Source organism: Styela clava, chromosome 7 (assembly GCF_964204865.1).
Source record: "Styela clava chromosome 7, kaStyClav1.hap1.2, whole genome shotgun sequence".
NCBI lineage: Eukaryota > Metazoa > Chordata > Ascidiacea > Stolidobranchia > Styelidae > Styela > Styela clava.
In genome coordinates, this window is record NC_135256.1 from 3,458,355 (window position 1) to 3,481,351 (window position 22,997).

The window sequence follows — 22,997 nt, forward strand, 5'->3', positions numbered from 1 at the left end:
AAACTTTAGAATTTGAAGTTTGAAGATTTCTAGTTACGCTTCTGGCCTTACCTCTTGTGAAACAGCTACAGAAAGTGCAGCAGGTGCAATTGCGGCAACACTAGGACATTCAGAAGGGATTCGCAAAGTGTTCAACCAGTTCTTAGAGCGATGAGAGTCGGTGCATTCATACTTGTGTGTGCAGCTGAAAAAAAATATTTTGAGTTGGTATTATGGAACATATGTAGCCACATGGGGAGAGACTGAAATGGACATGGCAGCCTAGATAAGCGCTGTAACGTTTCCCAGGCGGTGAGGATTCTTTGCTAAGGAGAAATTGTATTGGGTGCTCAAGAACTATGCGCACCAAGATGTCGCACAGCCTGAATCCTAACCGGTACATACATACTATGTTCAGGTTGTACGCCATCTTGGTGCGCATACTTCTGGAGGTCCTTGTATTGTTTCACATGGGAAAATAAATCTTAGCGTGTATTTGCGTGCGCCGCCCCCGGGCAGCACGTTGTAAGTGTGAGTTTGTTCCTTCTTTGGATGATTTAAATAATAATAATACAATCATTTCACTCTTACTTGACATTGAATTTTTTCATTTTCATGTATAACAAAATCTATAATTCGTTTATCCCCCGAATTATTTTTGAAGTTTGGTATGAGTGGCAGCATTGTAAGAAACTCGACCCAGGGAACAAAAAAGTTCGGAACGCTTTATCCAGTGGCGGTGCAGATGTGCGGAGAGATCGTATTTTTATTGAAGTGTCTTCACATCCCTACTCAGAACAACACTGTACAAGCAACCACTGATTAACTATTCTGATAGAGCCGATTTTAAGTTCGATTTACACGTTTAAGGTACTTGAAAGAATTTGTAAGCAAAATAAGGTGAAAGGTAAGACACCAAAAACCTTGTTAAAACACTGAAAACCAGTGAAAAAACTAAAAAAAACGTGCGAAAACTATTTTTGATAGAACCCAATTCACGTTCAATTTCACGATACCGGTACTTAAAAAGATTTGTCAGCAATATAAAGTAAGAGGCAAGCACCAAAAACCTTGTTAAACGTTAAAAGCAGGGCCAACCATGAAAACCCATCAAAAAAACGTTAAAAACCGTGAGAAAACACCGAAATCATTGCAAAAACTATTTTTAAAAGAACCCAATTTACATTTAATTACAGTACACAGTACTTGAAAGGCCTTGTCAGCATTATAAAGTAAAAGGTTAGACACCAAAAATAAGATCCGCGTCATACGCAGACCTTTGAGAATTGAAGCGGTGAGCAAATGGTATACTGTTTTAAATCCGTAAAGTCAATTTAACATTTCAATGTAATTTCAATATTACCAAACTGCCTAACCGTGGGTTGATCGAATTTTTCGACCATGAGCCAAAAATTATGTCCACCTATAATAGTGGGCCATGTAAATTTGACGAACAAAGGGAAATTTCAGAAACAGAATTTTACTTACAGTGTTTCAAAAGCAAAATTGGCCAAATCGGTTACAAGCAGACAATTATGGAAGCCTCAAGCGGGCCAGATTGAATCAACCAACTGGACGTATTTGGCCCGCGCGCCGTAGTTCGTCCCCGTCAGGCTCAATCTGTATCAGTAACTGCATATCTAGTGGGTTGCTCTGAGCAAATTTGTTAAAAACTCACAAAAAAATAAGCTTCCCAGAGGACTAGAAATTCTGGCCGCTTTCTTTTCAATATGAAATTACAATAGTGATTAAAGTACCTCAAAATTCAAGTAATGTATCTGCAATTTGTTAGAAGCTTTTTTACTTGCAATTATGAGTCGTAAAATAACATACGGGTCAAGCAAGATACAGTGAACATGTGAGATTAAGAAATGACGCATTTCGAAGACTTCCTGAATTACAGTTGCGTGTTATGGGGAAATTTATGTATGTATCATACGTGGTGGGTGTATAATAATAAATAAACATACTTTAATATGTATGACGAAGCTGTAAACTGTTAAATTGCGTTTTGTTTGAGTCCTGAGTTTTAATGAATTCACCGATTGAAGCGAAATATATTTCGAAGTACACAGACCCTAGCTCAGAGGTAGGTGCCCTAGCTCAAGGGTGTAAAACCTGCGGCTCGCGGGCCAAATACGGCTCCCAAGAGGAAATTGTGTGGCCCGCGAAGTGCCAGTTTTGAATATGTACGGCACGTGAAACGAGTTTTTAATTTAGTTTGATCTGGTACGTTTGAGTAATTCCGATCCCTTTGCGTTGCAAAGCCTATACCTAAGTCCCTAGCTGATAATCCTAGCTTTTTGTCAAACATGGCGTGTTCTGATGGTATCCGAAAAAAAGGTTTTGTACTACAGTCATGGGTACTCCCGTAGTATGTGCACCAAGTTAGGGTTAGTTCATAACTTTATTCGGATTTTTCTTATTTTAGTTCTATTTTGAGTTCAGGGACTGTGTGCTCATAGGCTTCAGTCCCTTTATACACTTGATGTAAAACAGCCGAAAAAATTAGTTACCTCCATATTGGCACACATACTTCTGGAGCGCCCCTTCGTGAGCGTTTTTACCGACTTCTTTTCCCCGGAATAAACACAAAAAATACTATTACAGGCCTAAATTTTTCCGAAAAAGGCAAAGAATTCGATAAGAATATTCTGTTTGGGAGACGCTCCAGAAGTATGTGTACCAATATGAAGGTAACCAATTTTGTTCGCCTACTTTACATCAAGTTGTGTAATGGGACTGGAACCTATGGACAGGGGGTATATTCACTTGAATAACACAAACAGTCCCCGAACTCGTAATAGAACTAAAATAAGGAAAAATCAGAACAAAATTATGGCCTAACCAAAACCTGGTACACATACTATGAGAGTAGCGTTTGGGAAACTCTTGTTGCGCCATCGAGAGGTATTCGGATTGGAGAAACAGGCATTGTGGTTTCACAAAGTGGCTTATTTACGTCACAATGCGGTTTATTATAAGCAAATATTGTTCCGACCAAAGTTATCCTGTGTGATTTGTCACACTGGGCGAAATGCATTTATTGCGAAGTACTTATGATATATATAATAATGGAAAAAATAATAATAATGAAATATTAAATTGAGTCGTTTGAGGAGTTACACACTACTCCGCAATTTCAACACCATGGTATCACACAGTACACATTTCCGGTGAGGATTTGATAAAGGGTTAAAAAAAGAACATCAAACAAAAATTATTATTATCATCTGTGATAAGTTACTGCCTTTATAAGTATTATGTTGATATGAATACAACGCAACTTTATTCTTTCCTAATATTCAATGAAATAGCTGTACTATAAGACTTACAAGACATTTTTCCCTATGTGTCAATATTCTTGATCGTTGCTCTCGAAGATTCTAATTTAAGCCAGAAAAGTTCGTCTTCATAAATATTATGTTGATATGATTACAAGGCACCTTCATTTATTTTTAATTTTCAATGAAATAGGTGTACTATAAGTCTAACAACATTCGTGATCATTGCTCACAAATAATTCTAATTCAAGCCAGAAGAATTAAGTTTGGCGCGGTTATTCCGGACAGAACTCTTGCGATGAAGACAACATAACTAAAATTACCCTCCGATTGCTATAGAATACCAGTTTAAAAAAAATTTCAAATTAGGAAAACGTTAAAATGAATCTCTTGACCTGAATTTAAAGCACTTTTACAAGAATTCCCTCAAACTAAGGGCATGCTTAAGGGCCTTCACACAGAAGTAAAGATTAAAAAGAGTACCATGGTGCCATTGTGACTTTGCCTCAACACAGCTATCGTCTCAGATTGTTGGTGCACGGAGTCTTTTTTGTTGTTATTTTTAAAATGAGAGATTACTGCGCATACCAGGTTGACGTGCATTTACGTAATGTTTGTTTTTTTCCAAATTAACATATATGTTACTGTATATATACAGTTCGACTTTTAGTTATTATTTTCGGTAAAACTTTTTTAGGGATGTCGATACTCGATAGCCAAATTTGTTTTCTCGCGGCTCCCCTCACCCCGAAATGCTTTTTAATTATTTATTGCAATTTGTATATCAAGTGTGCTTTCAGTATGGTGAGAAAATAAACTACTGATCACTGATATTTGGAAGAATATTTACTGAAGCAAAGTAATGTTTGAGAATTTCTTACTCTTGACGTTTCTTTCTTATTTATTCTGCAAAACAAAATGCTTGCATCCTTCGTGCCCAAAACGTACCGTTTGCGTGAATATATATCACAGTAATACTTGATAAGTAAAGAATATTAGTAATTCAACATGCAAATACGAATTTGCAAACTATCCATTCCTAAATCCGATCCAACAACAACTAGAATAGCAAGATACAACAACAACGAGAATTTAGTGAAACGGAATAACATCTAACGTACCTGCTTTTCAACACACACCATCCACAATACGGATCGTTCGAAGTGATGCAAGTGTCGCAAGTGTCGTATTGGTCGCAGTTTGATAACTTTACTTTGAACAGCTGAAAATAGAGAAAGATATTTCAAAAAAATTTGAAGATGAAGTTGGCAATAAGGGCGCTCCAGTAGTATTCGTACCAAGATGGCGCACAATCTGTCAACTCTAACCTGGTACACATACTATGTTCAGGTTGTGCGCCATCTTGATACGAATACTACGGGAGCACCGCAATAAGTAATTTTCAACTATCCTCAATATTCTCCTCGAATATTTCTCAAAATTCGATTCTCTTAAACTCCCTTTCAGAATAAAAATTTAAATAAACTGGTTAAAATATCAAATTTTAAAACGAAATATCAAAAAAAAAATTGATAATTTATTTTAAGACATATGAAAGTATGAATAGAAAATTCGCCCTTAACAGCATATGATTAATCAAACCCATAACTCAACACACATCATTGTGATAGCGCAACAACACATACACATAAGCACACACATTGATATGTGAAAGTATTGACCTGCTTAGGAAAAATAAAATTAAGAGAACTTGCATGATAAATGATAAAAAAACCTAACAAACACTCAAAAATCAAAAAAACTAATTTATGAAATACCTTATTAGGACTCATAGCATAGATGAAGTTGGAAGACTTATCGAACCCTGTGTCATACAACACTGGCTTGTTCTCGTCAAGTACGATCCTCTCTGCAAAGATGGATGCTGAATTCCCAATGCGAGCCTGAGAAGTGGATTAACGCAGGAAAGTTATTCAGAATTACATAGACAAGCGTTAGAGGTAAGATCGGGACCAAAAATTTCAGCCCGACCCGACTCAGGCCTGTGGGTATTAAACCCGACCCGACCCAACTAATTAACTGGATTTGCAGGCCCAAGCCCGAAGCAAATCCGAAATTCCATATTTTATTCAGGAGTTCTTTGAATTGTCATTGCAAAAGTTTAGTGCAGTATGTGTCGTGTTGATGAGGCAACTTCTGTTGTTTTGCAGACCATGGTCTCTTGTGGCCAAAACAGGGCCGAAACGCCTCATTTAAAAAAATGTCAGCGATAGAGAAGTCCGACCCGACCCGAACGTAATTATTGATATTTCAGGCCCGACCCGGCCCAAATTTCGGGTCGGGCTTGGGCTTCAGATCTTAGCTCTAACAAGGGGTACCGGCACTTTACTCAGTGCCCATAACTGAGATGGAAACCTCTCGAAATGGCGCACTGTTTAAAAGATTATTAGCCAGACTATAGAGCAGTGGTGTCCACCTGGGGTTCTTGCCCCCTTCCTCAAGTGGGCCACAGAACAGTTGGAGGGATAGGGGGGCAAAATACAAGTCGAAAATTGATTTTTTTTTATTTCTGCAATCAATGGGACGACAATTACGTTGCTTTAGCTTTACTGAAGTAAATCGAGATGGCCCCGCCCTAGAATGTGCGTCAATACGTATTTTAGGTTCCTCTTTGCAAAGACGGGAGCTGAGTTCCCTATGCAAGCCTAAGATATAAATATATAAACAAAAAGACATTGCATGCTTGCATGGAGAAAGAATTTGAAATATCCCGACTAGCGACATTTCCATCAACTACTGAACTTTTGGGGCAACTAACCCAATAGTTTGAGAAAGAAAAGTTGCGTGAAAGTGAGTTGATGTGATTTCATAGTAAATACATTTTAGTATCCGGTTGTATTAAGGCATGAATTTCGGTACTCCCGAAGTATGTGTATCAAGATGGCGGACACCGGAACGTAGTATGTGTACGAGGTTAGGGTTAGGCCATAATTTCAGGTACAAATACTACGGGAGTCCCTTGACTAGTCCCCGAACTTCTAATATAAATGAAATAGGGAAAATTGGAATGAAATTATGGCCTAACCTTAACCTGGTACACATACTACGTTCCGGTGACGGCCATCTTGGTTCACATACTTCGGGAGTACCTGGACTTCAACTAGCCTATTCAGGACTTGTTGTCCATAAGATTTTACTGTCTATATACTTTTCTAGTAAATACAACTGAATATTTGGTTTTATTGAGCCGCTAAATGAGTTTGCTCTTTTGGTTGTTGCCTATCAAGCATTGAAATTGAGTATTTGTACTAGAGAATGAGTATATTGAATATAATCTGGATGGAATGGAAATTGAAAACTAATCTGAATGGAAATTGACGGAATCTTCACCCAACCCCTCAACCATAAATTTCTATCAGATGCAGATACGTACAACACGAGAAATATTTTGAAAATGGTCCAATCAATCCAAAGTAGCAAATTTTTACCGAAAATACAATTTATTCATAAAAATTGGTCAACTTCAAAATACTAGTTTTTTTCTCTAAAAAATAGTTTAATGAAGTTTCGAACCTGCCACCTCAATTCTACAACTAATCATGACACATAGCAATCACATACATACCTTCAAAATTTCTCCCGTTTTCGTCCCGAAGAAGCCGATGCTGGCGCCGTCGAATAAATCCACGGCTATGGTAGTTGGCGCATCGGTCCCCCGCGGCCATACAAATTCTTTTCGAAGTTGTATCGCTTCTTTCGATTGTATTGGGTTCAAGAAATCAGATTTTTCCTGGTCCAGGCCACATTCAACCTTTAAAAAATGTCAGTAGAGTTTGGAGAATCCCTGTAGAGGCGTACACGAGGAGGGGGGGGGGGGCGGACTCCCATGTAAAAAATAAAAAATAAACAATTGTAGCTTGATACGGTCTTCAAGCACTCGATGTCAGGGTAGGCGCTAGAGCTGTTGATGTCTGACTTGGCAATTGGAAATTACAGGAATTCATCTTATTCTAAAAAATTCTGGCTACGCCCATGGTCCCAAGACACTATCGCAGTTGGTGCCCATAAAATATTGGACACGAAATGTACATATAATTTGTTTTGGACTTGTTGCTGTTATTATTTATCAGCAGAAGCTCAGTAGAAGAAGGTTTTGTTTGGAATGGAAAATATGTGAATGCGTTGTTTGAAGGATATATACCAGAACCGGGGGCCAAAACTTTTGCCCATCTTGACTGGTGGGCCATGTGGGCTAAATATAAAGTAAAAGTTACATTTTATTGCCAATATTCGCAGTGTTAATATAGTTAAAACGTGTGGGGAAAAAGTGGAAAATGATAAGCCTTGTGCCAGAACTCAATTTCATCGCAATCCCAACAAATTACTTGAGTTATTTTTTAGCTTAGACATCAAATTTTGGTTTTAGTTTGTTTGTGAACGGATCACGCGGGCCAGATTGAAGCACCCAACATGCCGGATTTGGCCCATGTCTGATACATACGAATCAATGCGAGTCTGGACGGACATCAATTTGAGAAAAAGCAGTGAGAAAACACAAAAAAAAAATGATACTCAATAGTTGAACGCTTTTGAAATATACAATCCCAATTTAACGGTTACAGTAATTTTTAATGTTCAAACAATAATAATTAATACAATACATTTTATTCGGACATTCTGTATGTATCTTACCATTGACGGTTGTATTGTAATTTTCGTGCAAGCCCCTCCAATTAATTCCGCCTTTTCAACAAGACCATTGAAGCACGCAGCTCTGGCTTTCTGTAAAGTGTAAAATGTTTAGGATCTTTTGTACACTGTGGAAGGCTTTTTGAACCAGGGGCCAAAAATTTTGCCCACCTAGACTGGCGGGCCATGTAAGTGTGACGTAAAGAGTTACATTTTATGAACAATATTCACAGTGTTACAAAGCAAAGGTGGAAAACAATAAGCTTCGAGCAAAAACTAAATTTAACCGCAATCTCAACAAATTTCTTGAGCTATTTTTAGCTAAAAAATCAAAAATTCGATTTCGGTTTGGTTTTCGCAGCATCAAGCGGGCCAGATTGAGTTACCCAACGGGCCGAATTCGGCCCGCGGGCCGTACTTTACCCATGTCTGCCCTTGCCACTCGTGTAAAAATGTGAGGTTTGAAAAAACATCGTCGCCATGTTTTAAAATAACAAAGTAGTAATTATCCAGTTCGGGTAAGGGCGAGGAATGATTTGATTAACGGTTAACGGATAACGGTACAACGACGATATCGTGAACATACCTTCCTATACTTGTTTATAGCGATGGAAAGATCAGAGCACATAGATAATTGGTTTACCAATTTAATGGTTAACGGATAACGGTATAACAATAATTTCGTGAACATACTTCCATGTGCTTGTTTATAGCGATGGAAAGAGCAGAGCACAATATATATCTGTTAAATAATTGGTTTACCGATTTAATGGTTAACGGATAACTATATAAATAGGAACATACCTCCATATGTTTGCTTATAGCGGCGGACAGAGCAGAGCACAATATATATCTGTTATCCTTCGTCATAAGAACATACAGTCTTCCATGCCTGTAGAAAGCAAGGGTCGCTTCTTGGTAACCTTCACATTCAATAGCCGTTTTTGTGTAAGATGTTTGGCCGTAACTGAAAAAAAAGAAAGAACAATTAAAGCCATTTTTCTTATTATTTAATCTTTTTTCCCGAATTTCATATAAAAGTGTGCCCATGAATTACAAAAACATCACATTTTGAGGGGAAATATCTAGTCGTGTATGAATCAGAAAACATTTAAAAAAAAATAATGATGAAAATGCGCATAGGTTTGCGTCTAGCATTGAGCATTTGAGGGGAAATATCTAGTCCCGTATGAATCAGAACCCCCCCTTCTCCCCCCACTCACCCACTCAACCCCACCCCACCCTATGTGGCCTACCCGAGAGGAGGAGAAGGCGCGGCCCCTGTTAAAAACTGCTGCTCTATTTACTCTACATCCTCGGAAAAACAAAACTGTTATATTTAGTCTTTACTTACCCTATTCCTGATCCATCTGTTCGAACGCGACTCCTCGAAAATTCATTCAAGGTTGCATGACATAATCGTGATATGTACGACTTTGGTTCATTTCCTTGGTATGTCCAGAGCATAAAATTATGAGTCCTTGTTACCCAAGTTTTGATAAAAGTTCTTTTGACGCCATTGGCTGGGTCGTATATGTTACTTTGGTCGATCCGGGTAAATTCTAAATCTTTTGCAATTGAACCGGAATCAGGGGGGTACAAAGTATCCACTGAATCTTTGTTTCCGACGAAAAATAGGTCCTTGTTTGCGTCACTTCCGCTCGTGTAGATATCCGCAATGGCAAGGTCATTTGATGACCTTGTGATCTAGAAATTGGAAAATATAGATTCCAGTAATATCCTGTCCATAACTAAAATCTATGTTAGTTCATTGTACAATATTTCTCTCTTTATCGGGTGCTTCCGTAGTATGTGCACCAAGATGGCGGACACTTGAACATAGTATGTGTACCAGGTTAGGGTTAGGCCATAATTTTATCCCAATTTTTCTTATTTTAATTCTATTACCAGTTCGGGGACTAGACAAGTGACTCCCGTAGTATTTGCAACTGAAATTATGGCCTAACCCTAACCTGGTACGCATACTACTTTCCGGTGTCCGCCATCTTGGTTAACACACTACGGTAACTTTTTTTCCTTTACTTTTTCCTGCACCTTTTATCCTAGTACAGGGCCCTTCACACTGGGGTCCCTAACCCATATTGGGTCGCAAAGGACTCTATGGGGGTCGTCGTAAATATTTTCTGCCAATAACTTATGTTAAAACAAGATATCGATCAAATTTCAAAGATTTAGAACCAGTACTCCCCATTATCACCGAATAAGAGCCAAGATTCGATCTTTTGTGCGAGAATATGTAAGCACATCGAATCAATGGTAATGTCTATTTTATTAATATTTTTAATAAATTTTCTACATCGCCTCGTTTTACACATAAGCATGAAATTTTGAACAAGATCGGAAATGAAGCTGTTAGCTAGGGTTGCTAAAATCGAACAAATTCCTTTTTCCAATACATTCTGAAATTATCAATTTATCAATGTTTAAAAAAAACTTATTTTTACACACCTGCGATGCATCTCCATTGCATTTCAGCCTTTCCCGGTCTGGTTTCGGTATGTAAGGTTGTGAGACATTATTTAAATCCAATATGTCGCATGTTCCAGCGTATATACTTCCGCACGCAATGAGCTGATTCCTGAACATGACAATTAATTTTTAAAATTTTCATTTTGTGGCAAAGAAACACGAAGAAAAATTGAAAAATAATTTTTAGCTATTCTATAAACGGATGCGAGTATCTGTTTATCACAAGGTGGTCCAAGGTTGTCGACCTCGCGGGCCACACTATTATTTTTGTGTTGTTCGCGGGCCACAATAGTGCCAAGAACAGGCAAAAAGTGCAATACAAAACATACACATTAGTGACGTAAGAATATCTCTAAAGATTTGTCTGGTTATTTTTATGACGAATAAACACTGAATGCAATTTTTTGTTTAACATACCGCAAATGCGACGCTGGCCACAGATAATGAAGCCGCGGGCCATAAGTGGCCCACGGGCCAGGGTTTGGACCCCCCCCCCTGGTTTATGAAGTCAAAAGAGGTTAAAAAGCCACCTAAGCCAGGATGAACAGAGTTGTTGTTTTTTTGCTGAGGGCCGCATAAGGAAAAGTACTCATCATATAGTAGTTACCTTTAGGTAGCTGATATTGTTGAAACGGGAATGAAAACTCTTAATATTAATTTAAAGAAATCTAAATTTTGTATGTAGTTGTAATAAATTTTCTCAAGGTCATTAAATGACCTTGTCATTACGGATATCTACAAAAACGGAAGTGACGCAAACAAGAACCTATTTTTCATCGGAAACTTCGGAAAGAGCAGGAGGACGCACAAAATGCTTTGACGGGCCGGATAAGGGCCGCAGGCGGTAATTTTCTCATCTCTGACTTAAGCCATGCAATTACTACGAATCACCCTGCTGGCACCCACTATCTATGTGATAATGTAACTTCATACCTGTGCGGAATCAGCAGTTTATTTCTATTATCCGTGCATCTTCTACTTCCGCATGCAGTTCCGCATATAGATGGCGCTAAACAGTCAGGGTCATCTTGATGAGGGCCAAGGGAGACAAAATTTGAGATGGAAAATTCTCCCAAGTCGACTTGGACGATGTAGTTCGTTGCACCGATGTATAACGAGCTGTCATTGATTACGAGCCTTTGGAATTCAATGCCTGTTTCATCTGAAATGATAACATAAAATTAAATGTTTTTTTATGAGACTCATTTGCACTCACTCACTCAGACTCATTGCGCACTCACTCAAAAGTAAAGGGGTCGTCTGTGAACAAAGTTACAAAATTATATATGAAATATTCTTATGAATGATCTGCCAGAGAATGGGGTAATATACTGTATAAACAACGTTATAAGTGACCAAGAGCACTGAGACTATATGTAGAATTATTGTAGTGAATTATGACGCAAGGTTTTAAGCTGTTTAACTCAAAGCGGGCAAAAAAGTCAGTGATCCCCATGTAACTGAAGTTTAATTGTATGAGAGAATGTATGATGGGTACACTATGCAATTCAACAGCCCTGCTGCACACTAACGCAAATGTATTTCTGTAACGTTTCGTCTGAACGAAATCAGACTTCTTCAGAAAAGCAGTTTACAACAGTTATTAGACTTCTCATTGTTGTTAATCTGCCAATAAAATATAGAGTGACTGTCGTGTATTATGCAGTGAAAATCCTATCCACGCGAAACATGAAGCAAGTCAATACGATCAGTCAAAACTCATTGTTGGGAGGGCTGGAACACTTTTGGATTCGGCATTTGATGAAATACATAAAATAGATAGATAAATATGCCCGTAATAAACACTGACTAGTCGACTTGACACTAGGTCGAGATATGCGTATGTTCATATTGATACAGATGTGACATTTAAGCGGTAAATGACATATAGCAAAATCATACGAGTTCGGCAAGTAAAGATGACCTTTACTTAGCAAGTTGAAAACTTGACTTCACTAGAGCTAAGGTCTGAAGCCCGAGACCGAAATGACTCGCTGACTCTTTTTAAAATAAATATACGTTTATGAAAAATATATACTAAACTAAGGAATACCGTTGGGCCCGATCTCTCCTCTACTTCAAACACAATTTCCACTACCTCAGTTACCAGTCGTTTATGAACTTGATATCGGACATATGCGCACGTCGTTGGGCTATCTGTTTTCTGACCAACCGGGGGTTGAATAAATAAGTATACACAATCCGTCGTTGGAAAAACTTTAATATGTTTCGATTCGGCGTTTATATAAGAAACAACATCGAAAAATTAAATATTGTTTAATGAGTATACGGTAACTTAGCAAATTCAAAGTTTTGTTCGGAGAAAACGCATTATTATAAAATGGAATTACATTTTATGAACAGTGTTCGAAGCAACACCAACTAAACAAATTGGCAATCAGACAAGGAAACGACCGTGTGGCATTTAAGCCTTAAATGGCAGCATGTAGCTATAATCAATTGCGTTCAGCAAATATTAAAGAGCTTTACTGCGCAGGGCAGGGTGTTCCGCGGTTTTGTGAATAATTTCCCGCCTTTCAGTCATGCAAATATGACGTCATAATATTTAACATTATATTTGAGTGATTGATAACTCCGTGAATCGTGTGTGACGTCATAGAGTAACCTACACAAATTGACGACTTCTGACAAATATACGTGATCGTTGTAATGTTAAAAAATTTAAGTAAATTTAATAATTTTCAAAGGTTTATTTGTCAAGATTGCTGCATAGATGGGCCGGCTTCGGCGTTTCGGTGCGATTGGCCTTTAGGGCGCTCCAGAAGTGTGTGTACCAATATGGAGATAACTAATTTTGTTCGCTTATTTTACATCAAGTTGTGTAAGAGACTGAAACCTATGGGCAGGGGGTGTATTTATACTTGGCTAACACAGACAGTCCCTGAACTTGTAATAGTTATAAAATGAGGGAAATCGGAATAAAATTATGGCCTAACCCTAACCTGGTACACACACTACGGGAGTACCCTTTTAGGTACGTAATATGGTTAGAGTAGTGGCAGGAGTAAAGTAGTGAGTAGAGCGCCGGCGAATGAAATAGGATTCATGACTGAAATGTTGGCTCGGTGAATACAATCCCTACAGTGAGCAAATAATACTTCTGATTTAGCAGAAGGGGCTAACCAAATAATTATCATAGATATTACTACCCTAAAATACTTATTATACTTCTAATAATAGAAGATATAACAAATTGCAAAAAGCGCTTTTTACGCTGTGGATTACATTCGTTGCAAAACTCTCTCTCTACACGAACCACTTGCAAATTCAAGATACTTTACAGCGTTTTTAATAGCCCTGTTTCCGGTATCGCTGAGTTCGTGAACCGAATCATTTCTTGAGGAGTTATACCAGTACATGGCGGCATTTGCATTTGCAATACTAAGATGTCTGAAGTATTCCAAATTGCATGACGGTTACAGCGCTAACAAAATATGTACCATTTAGGTTAGGTGGATATTTCGCCACGCCCTACTATGCCTTTAAATGATATTATGACGTCCTGTTTCGTATTATAACGTCATAAATATTTTTATTGTGACGTAATATTCCGTATTTATTACGTTTTGAAGTTGCGATAATTGTTATTGTGACGAGTATCGGGTTTGCATTATGACAACACATTTTGCAGTATGATATCACTATTCCATTACGACATTCCATAATATTCAATTTTCACCCCAGTGCCTGTTTTTTTCATGAATGTGCTAAATCAGAGGTCCCCGAGCGGGGGCCCGTGGTCTCCCAAAGGGGCCACAGAGCAGTTGAGGGGGGGGGGGTACAATGCAAGGCGCAAAACTGATTTTAATTTTCCCTTCACAAGAAAACTCCCCGTTTTCTCCAGTTTCATTGCTTCACGGGTATTTCACTTTGTTGAGCATGAATTGTTTGAACTCAATCGGATTATTTGGAATCTACTAACAAAAATAACACTATAAATACTATTGCAATGACAAACAGGAGAGCATGCGTGCTAAAAGCATCCGTTAAAAAAAACGAGCCATAAAAGGTTAGAAACCTATGTGATGCCAGTTTGTATAGAATATGCTTATTGAGATACAATGATTCAACAAAAAAACATACAAAAGTTTTCTTAAGGTTTCAGTTACTCATTTTCGTTTCCTGGACGTAATATTCACTATATGGCAAATAATGCGTACACGAAGAGTTCATAAAAACGGAAATCGCATAATAGGAATTGAAAAGCATTTTGAATCTACTTCTAAATGGCAATCTTTGCAGTTTGGATAACCCGCCCCTTTTTGAAATGCAAAAAAACTTGGCAGCATCTATTTTGCTTATGTAGACCCACGCCACGGTTTCAAAAACTCACTGATTGTAAAAAAAGCGCACTTTGGAGTAAATTCTAGGTAAATGAATGCAATAGAGAATGATTGTTTTATGCTGACATTGGCAAACTAAGAATCTCGGGGCAAATCCGGCCCATTGGGTTATTCAATGTGGCCCGCCTGATGCTGCCGCAACCAACGTAACGCCAAATTTTGATGTTGATCTAAAAATACCTCAAGGAATTTGTTGGGACTGCGATTGAATTTGGTATTGGCTCGAGGCGTATCGTTTTCCACTTTTGCTTCTGTAAAACTGTAAATATAACCTCTTACGTCACACCTACATGGCCCGCCAGTATAGATGAGCAAAGTATTGGCCCCTGTTCAAAAATCTTGCCTACCCATGTTTTTTGCCACCACACTGTCCCCAATGTGCCCTTTCTCCCGGTAACTGTAAAATAGCTGTAAATTTTCTGAATTTTTACCAATATATTTGCATAGGCTTGTTAACAAGGTCACTTCCTCGTTTAAAACGTGCAATTCCGCGGTTATTATTATTCGTACGAAACAAACATTCGAGTTCACAGGAAATGTTTACAATTCAATTCACCACTTGTACTCTAGTGCCCCCAGTCAGGGGGCAAGTGGCCCCCCAAAAGGGCCACAGAGCGGTTAGAGGCGGGCCACAATGCTAGGGGCAGAGTTGATTTCACATTTTCCTTCGAATCAAAAAAATGGAATAGCGTGACGTCATAGTTTTTACGTCATAATACCGTTTTAGTGCGGCGTGGAGAAGAGGGTTCAATACCTATGTTGAAAAAAAGACGAACGCCTTCAAGACTGTGGTTGGCTATCATGTGGGAAATGAAATGTGTACTTCCGTTATACCCTAAGACAGTGAGGAGGGGTTGGACTGAATTTTGTGTCACAATTGGGACCGGGCATTTCGAATCGAATATTAAAATCTTTTTTTTTTCCATGTAAAATCTTTGTAAATGCAATTTTAACATATGACGTTTTCTTCCGAGTGAGTTATTGATGGAATGAGTTCCTTATTGTGTGTGAACACTTAGCGAACTATCTGGGTCGTAGATTAGGTGTTTTCACTAATTTATGTGTCTGAAGGACCCATTGCAATAAAACAGTCAATACAACTGCATATCTTTGAAGTATTCGAGAATCAATTCAAAAAAATATTCGATTCGAATTTGAAATCATCAGGTATTCGAAGATGTCCAACCCTTGTTGCGATGTGTGTTTAACTTCTAGATTTCTACAACTAAACGATCATTCGAATATACTCACAGCTATATAGGATTAAGTGCTTGTATTTAGCCTTAATGAGAGCAAAATAAAATAGGAAAAACATACCAGAATAATTCACACACAGGCTGTCATTGGTCAGTCCCAACTTTGCGTCATTTCCGGCGATATATTCGTCGTATTTCCGGGTAGGGAGATCCCCAACACATGACTGTATATTCCAAATCGTCACAAGTATTATCCATACGAATAATCTTCGGTAGAATAAATCCATTTTGCGTCGATGTAAATTCTTTCGATTAGAAATGCTGGTTCGAGTTAATATCTAAGTATGCAGCAAAGTGTTTTCGCCCATTCTATGGTCTATATCCAACTTAAACGCTAAATAGTCGCATATTAAGTACGAAAAGCTGTCAGAAATAAAATTCATTCATTATTTTGTTCTCATTTGTAACCTATCTTGGTGAAAGACACTTCCAGTGAATCTGGAAAAAACTTCAAAACTTTTACATTTTAAAAGGGTACACCCCTGTTGTTAATGTCTATACAGTATACAGACATATTCTTCAAGGTGATGAATAGAAATGTGCGGTTTAGCGGTTGACCGTCACATGGTTCAAGCCACGTCTCGTGACCTTGCTTTGAGCAATATTGTTAAAATAAGAACCTTGCTGAACTATATCGTTCGCTATTCATCGCGCTATGAATAAGCATGCTTATATGGACATTCCAAATAGTGGCTAAACTTTTATTCTACTGATTTTCCTGCAGGAATAACAAAATATCCATCTCCTATGTCCTTAAAATTTTGAATTCCATCACTGATAATAACCCTAGCAGAAATTATTCGATATATTATCTCAATAGTTAGTTAAGCCAAGTCGTTCTCATAGAAGACATCTTAATAGTCTAATGATGTTTAACACGCATTAGTTACCCCACAAACAGACATAAATAAAAGTGAAATTTACGAGAGACTAACTAACTTTCCTTGCTTTATGCTTTGCGCAAGTGGATCCGTGTGCGTATGCAAGGATGCCTTAATTAACAAGAATAAATATAGCTATTCTATTAGATCTAAAAGTCTTCCGATAAACTAGCATAAATGTAATTCTGTAAGGTTACATCTGACCGAGGTAAGACCTCTTCAGACAAGTATATTTGAACTACAGTCGGCCCGACGAAACGTTACAGCAATACATTTGTTATAGTGTGCAGAAAGACAAATAAAACAGACATAATTGTTTACTTATTAGGATTTAGACTGCACGACAGTTCCTTTGCCCGGATGTAAATCTGGTTAGGCGATTAGGAAACGTATTGCTCGGCTCAGAGTGGGGTATTACATAATGCTCACATTAAAGTGTAGAACAGTGGTTCTTAAAAGGCAACGGCGCGACCCATAAAGGGGCGTAGACATTTTTTGAGAGGGCGTAAGCTAACTGAAAATTGAAAACAAAAGTTAGATTTGATCTTGCCCGCCTTATTTTGGATATTTACATTTCTTTATTTGAAATATTACAATTTTTTGAGAGGGCGTAAACTAATTGAAAATAAAATTACTTGTTCGATTTGATCTTGCCCGCCTTATTTTGAATATTTACATTTCTTTATTTTAGATATTAACGTCCCATCCTCGTATTTTCAACGTGTTTTTTAATAAAACATACTTTCGTCTTACTATCTGTTAATTGTAGCTTATTGTTAGCTAGTTATTTTTGAGGTGGGGCGCGAGACTTGAGAAATTTTGAAAAAGGGGCGTCTTGAAAAATTTGAGAACGACTGGTCTAGTTTGAAATAGTGTATTTGATTTAGGGGTCGCAAGAAAAGGGGGTGAGCATTCTACGCGACCCTTGGGTTGGGGCGGGGTTAAGGGTCGAATACTGCGTGCAAATGTGGTAAATTCAGAAGAACAAGTGGAGCTCGGCAACATGTATTAAAAATATCTGAGTGACTTTAAAATTGATATTCTAGTTACAGTATGCTTATTGCTGATTACTTATGATTGCGGAAATGAATAAGGAAGTTAATGCTCGGGTTAAAAGTTAAAGGTCGTTTTTGATTTTTTAAATTTATTCTTATTGATAATCTGGCTAGGTGTACAAGATTGTTTAATTGAAATTTCAATTTCCGTATTGATGATTAGACATTGTTGCGGAAATAAACTAGGAAGTCAATGCTCGGGTTAAAAGTCATTTTTGATTTTTTTAAATCGATTCTTATTGATAAGCTAGGTGACTATACAGAAATGTCTAGCTAAATTTTGATTGTCGTATTGGTGATTAGCCATTGTTGCGGAAATAAACTAGGAAGTCAATGCTCGGGTTAAATTCATTTTTGATTTTTAAAAAATCGATTCTTATTGATAAGCTAGGTGACTATACAGAAATGTCTAGCTAAATTTTGATTGTCGTATTGGTGATTAGCCATTGTTGCGGAAATAAAATAGGAAGTCAATGCTCGGGTTAAAAGTCATTTTTTTTAATCTATTCTTATTGATGAGCTGGCTGACTATACAGAATTGTTTAATAAAATTTCAATCGCCGATTAGCCATTGTTTCAGAAATAAAATAGGAAGTCAATGTTCGGGTTAAAGGTAAATCTTATGAATATTCCAGGCCCAATACCACCAATGTGTTACTCATTCCATAATAGTTTCTTTTAATTCCGATTGATAAGTCGGCATCCACGCTTGCACATTTGCATAAATTTGAATTTGCATGGCGGGCATGGAGGTCAATTAAGTTCAATTTCTACGCTTAAAGCGATGGCCCGACAGTGCTTAACTTGACTACGCATTTTTTGGAAAAAACAGAATCACTCCGACTCTGCATTGCGAAAAAAATTCATTACACCTGTACCTTTAACTCAGAACCTCTAAGTTTTTCACAATTTACTACCCAAACAAGCGAAATATATAGCAGATGTCTATCAATGACGTATTTCTATGACCTTGACAACCGTAAATGACCTCCAAATCATCACCATTCACCATCTAAAGCGGCAATATATATAGCACTTGACTATAAATGACGTATCACTATGACCTTGGTAACCGCAAATGACCTCCAAATCTTATTCAAATTATACAAATAGAATTTATATTTTAATTTCGCGAGCAAACACGCTTATGAGCATTCACAATTACATTTCGCCGTAGTCACCCAACAATTCCAATGACTGCTATATTTTCACCTCTGCTGCAAAATTTCAACTTAGTTAAAACGCCTTCGCTATCAAAATAAGGGAGTTCGGAGAGGCCGCAATGCTAGGCTCAGAACTGATTTTACATTTCCCTTTACAAGAAAATTCCCCGTTTTTCTAGTTTCCTTGATTGACAAGATTATTTCACGTGGTGCTTTCACTTCATTGAGCATGAATTACTTGATATCGGTTCCATTACATTTGAACCCACGTACATTTGAACCCACGACAATTGCACCTGTATGCTATTGCACCTATGGAATTTTTTTTGTTTCACGGATAGTTAAACCCATACTAACCCTAACCCATGGGTTTTAGCACCCGCATATAGATTGAGCCCGTGGATATACGCATGGGTTCAAATGTACATGGGTTCAAATGTACGGTCACCCTTGATATCATAATTCAACAACACTCTAAATACCACTTGAATGATTCGCGTCATAGCCATTCAAAAATGCCAGTGTCTGATATCATTTCATCACTACTGCAAAATTTTAACTTAGCCAAAACGTGTTCGCTGCCGAATTAATGATAACTTTTGCATACATGCGTTAAAAACAGAGGTTTTCAGCCAGGAGTCCGTGGCCTCCAAGAGGAATTCGGAGAGGGTCACAATGCTAGGCTCAGAACTGATTTTACATTTCCCGCCACAAGAAAATTCCCCGTTTTTCTTGTGGTTTCATTGCTTGTTAAGATTATTTCACAGGATGTTTTTACTTTGTTGCGCATGAATTGTTTGATATCGTAATCCACCAAACTTTGAATACCGCTTGAATGATAAACAGGGGGCCATGAGTGCTAAAACCCTCCAGAAGAGGGCGACATGCCATAAAAGGTTGCCAACCACTGCATTAAAATATGCCTAAACTACAAACCCTCTTTTCACTGATATATACTAAGATCATATCTGGCACTTCAGAAAACAATCAATACTCACTCGCTATTATTAGTTATCTATTCTTAAAGTAGCTTTCCTAACTTTCGGCCCAAACAGTTACCAATTATATTTTCAAGCAAGCATAGAAACAATAATTTTAGCATGCGCCAATTTTTACAAACATTATAAAAATGCGTTCAATTTACAAAAAATAGTTTTTTTTTAAATATGTATGAAAATGGGTACTCCCGTAGTATGTGTACCAGCTTAGGGTTAGTTCATAATTTTATTCCAATTTTCCTTATTTGAGTTCCATTACGAGTTTGGTGTTAGCCAGGTAAATATCACACCTTACACAACTTGATGTAAAGTGGGCGAATAAAATATTAGTTACCTCTACATTGGTACACATACTTCTGGAGCGCCCGAAAATGTGCTACAAATTTTATACTTTGCACTGATAAATACTTATATAAATACTTGATTACTCTTATCACAAATTTCGCCCCGAATAAGGCCTTTACAAGCACTGATATCAAACTAAGATCTGAGCTATGTTACTGTGAACTGAAATGCCATGAACCAATGAAGCTATATGGAATATGGGCTGCTGCGTTACAGCCTCGTCTTTCGCCTCGTATCGGGTCAAAGTGACATGCACGCCTAAAAAGCCAAAGGAGCGACTGGTATTGCACGGAATTACGTTGATACAGTCCGAAGCAAAAGTGAATCATTTCCAGCTAAGCATTGTCTATCTAATCAACATCTTGCGCTTACCAGAATTGCATTTATTTCAATTTCTCACTATTTAGAAATAATTGATACTCATTCGCTCCTATTGTCTATCTATTCTTATATTAGTATATCACGTAAACCATTTATTATTCTGCCTAACAAAGAAATCTTTGACACATGGTTGCCAACTTGTCATATGCGAATGATATATTACGAAATAAATAACTAATGACGCAAAGCAAAATATAATGCAATATTTTCTAGAAACTGGCAACTCTTGACAGCAGACGAATAAAGATGTGAAAAGTTTCTTAGAAATGACTGATTTCACCTAATTGATGGATTTTTTTAGTCAGAAATGATAAAATGCTTTTACTATCTTAATTCCACGTTCGCATCGTCACCCGGGGTACGTTCTTTGTGGCTCAACTTAGAATATAGGCTGATTCAATGTTCTATATTCTGAAATACTATTTAGAGATATATTCAAAATAATACCATAACGTCTCTTTACGATTTCAATTCCGTTATGAAGTCAATTTTCCATATATCTTAACCAGATATGTTGTTTTTCAATCAGTAACTCTTTAAGTTTTTTCATTTCATTTGATACATCTGTGAGTGCCACAACGATATATGGTATCGATAAATTCCTTCGCAATTTTGAAAAATTTTAAGACACTTCTGATTTTGGACATTTCTGCTGATGACCTTTCATACAAATTCTCCAGCCAAAATTTTTAGCCAAAAACTCACAAAAGCATTGATTAGCGATAAAATTTGCTTAAAAAAAATAAGACTAAGAATTTGTTTAGTAAGAATTGTTTTAAAACAATTTTTTCGAACCATTTTTTTTGCCTGTTTTGTTTAAAATTTTAAATGCTTGCAATATTTGATTTTTTTTGTACTAAATAGGTTAAAAATAAAACAAGAAAAATGGCCTAACCCTAACCTGGTACACATACTACGGTGGTACCAATTTACTCGTAGGCAATTTGACATGAAACATAGGCGCAGCCAGTCGGCCTTTTTCAACAAATATTTTTATATGCAATCTTGCGGCATTTGCATCAGGACAGCTATATTTTTGAACGATTTACTTGAAACTGACTTTTTCTGGTTTGCTATCAAAAGTCCTTTCACCAAATGAACCAAACTAGATAAATGTAATGCGCGCTTACATGCCTTGGATAAATTCAACAGCAAAGTAACTCTATAAAGCGATTCTTTAAGATATCGCTAGATATCAGTGATTACTTTTATCTGGCCTTGTTCGAGACAAAAGGCACGAGTAAGCGTCGTATTACGTCAATATACAAAAACAAACGTGGCTGATTTATCTATAGATTCTATACATTGAAATCTGATGCCTGCTTATCTAACCCTCTCACTCTCATGACATACTTCCTTTAACTCGGGAAACCCTTGAATAAGCTACCCATTATTCGCAAAGATGAGTCAAGTTTCCCCAACTGCGTTTTTTTTTGTCAACACAACAATTATGATATCTGATATACCGTGAAGCATATGGGACTCTAACGTGTATTGTGATGCAGACTAAAGTACCAAGACTGTGTTGTGTAATGCCACCGGTAAATTTTAAGTCTTTTTTAAACAACCCCACAAACCCCACCTCCCCCCCAAACCAATTTACTTCGAAAGAAGCCTTAAAAATCAAGCCTCAACCTTCGATAATCGCATAGTTCAAAGCAGACCTAAAACTCTCAGGCTAGCTACAAGACACCTCAATTCTTAAAATAAATATTTGCATGGTATGAACGATTCTAAAACGTATAGAAATAAGTTATCAATACTATAGGTACCTATAGACGCAAAAATAATCAGAAAGTTCAACCGCTTTTTCACGTAATTACAATCAAATTTAAAACTTAAATTGCACTTTTATACACTCGTTACCTTATTTACCCTCTTTCATATTATGAGTTATTATTAACTGTATCTTACACTAAAATTTATATTATTTTTACTAGTTTTAAAATGTTACCTCTGACTAAATAGCGGACGAAACGTGACGCGAAATAGGCTATGTAATATGACGTCATAAAGTAGCGTTTACATAAAGAAATAGGTTAAGTTGCAGTTGCGAAAAGTCTTAATCATAAAATCTTTCAATGAAATAAATTCAAATTGGAAATAATTTAAACTCGTTTTTTTACTCAAATAATAAGATACAAGTATCTA

General features: G+C 37.2%; 1 protein-coding gene across 1 annotated transcript in view; it reads right to left on the reverse strand.

Annotated features, from left to right (window-relative positions):
- LOC120328074 (plexin-B2-like) overlaps positions 1 to 16,382 on the reverse strand; it is a 58,595-nt gene extending 42,213 nt beyond the window's left edge. Inside the window, exons 1-10 of the mRNA XM_039394470.2 lie at positions 16,085 to 16,382; positions 11,337 to 11,565; positions 10,383 to 10,512; positions 9,268 to 9,620; positions 8,718 to 8,880; positions 7,917 to 8,006; positions 6,850 to 7,035; positions 5,042 to 5,167; positions 4,385 to 4,485; positions 52 to 184 (exon numbers count right to left, since the gene is read on the reverse strand). Coding sequence (XP_039250404.2) covers positions 52 to 184; positions 4,385 to 4,485; positions 5,042 to 5,167; positions 6,850 to 7,035; positions 7,917 to 8,006; positions 8,718 to 8,880; positions 9,268 to 9,620; positions 10,383 to 10,512; positions 11,337 to 11,565; positions 16,085 to 16,250 — 1,677 coding nt within the window. The 5' untranslated portion in view covers positions 16,251 to 16,382. The remainder of the gene's footprint in view (positions 1 to 51; positions 185 to 4,384; positions 4,486 to 5,041; positions 5,168 to 6,849; positions 7,036 to 7,916; positions 8,007 to 8,717; positions 8,881 to 9,267; positions 9,621 to 10,382; positions 10,513 to 11,336; positions 11,566 to 16,084) is intronic.
- Positions 16,383 to 22,997: the final 6,615 nt, after the last annotated feature.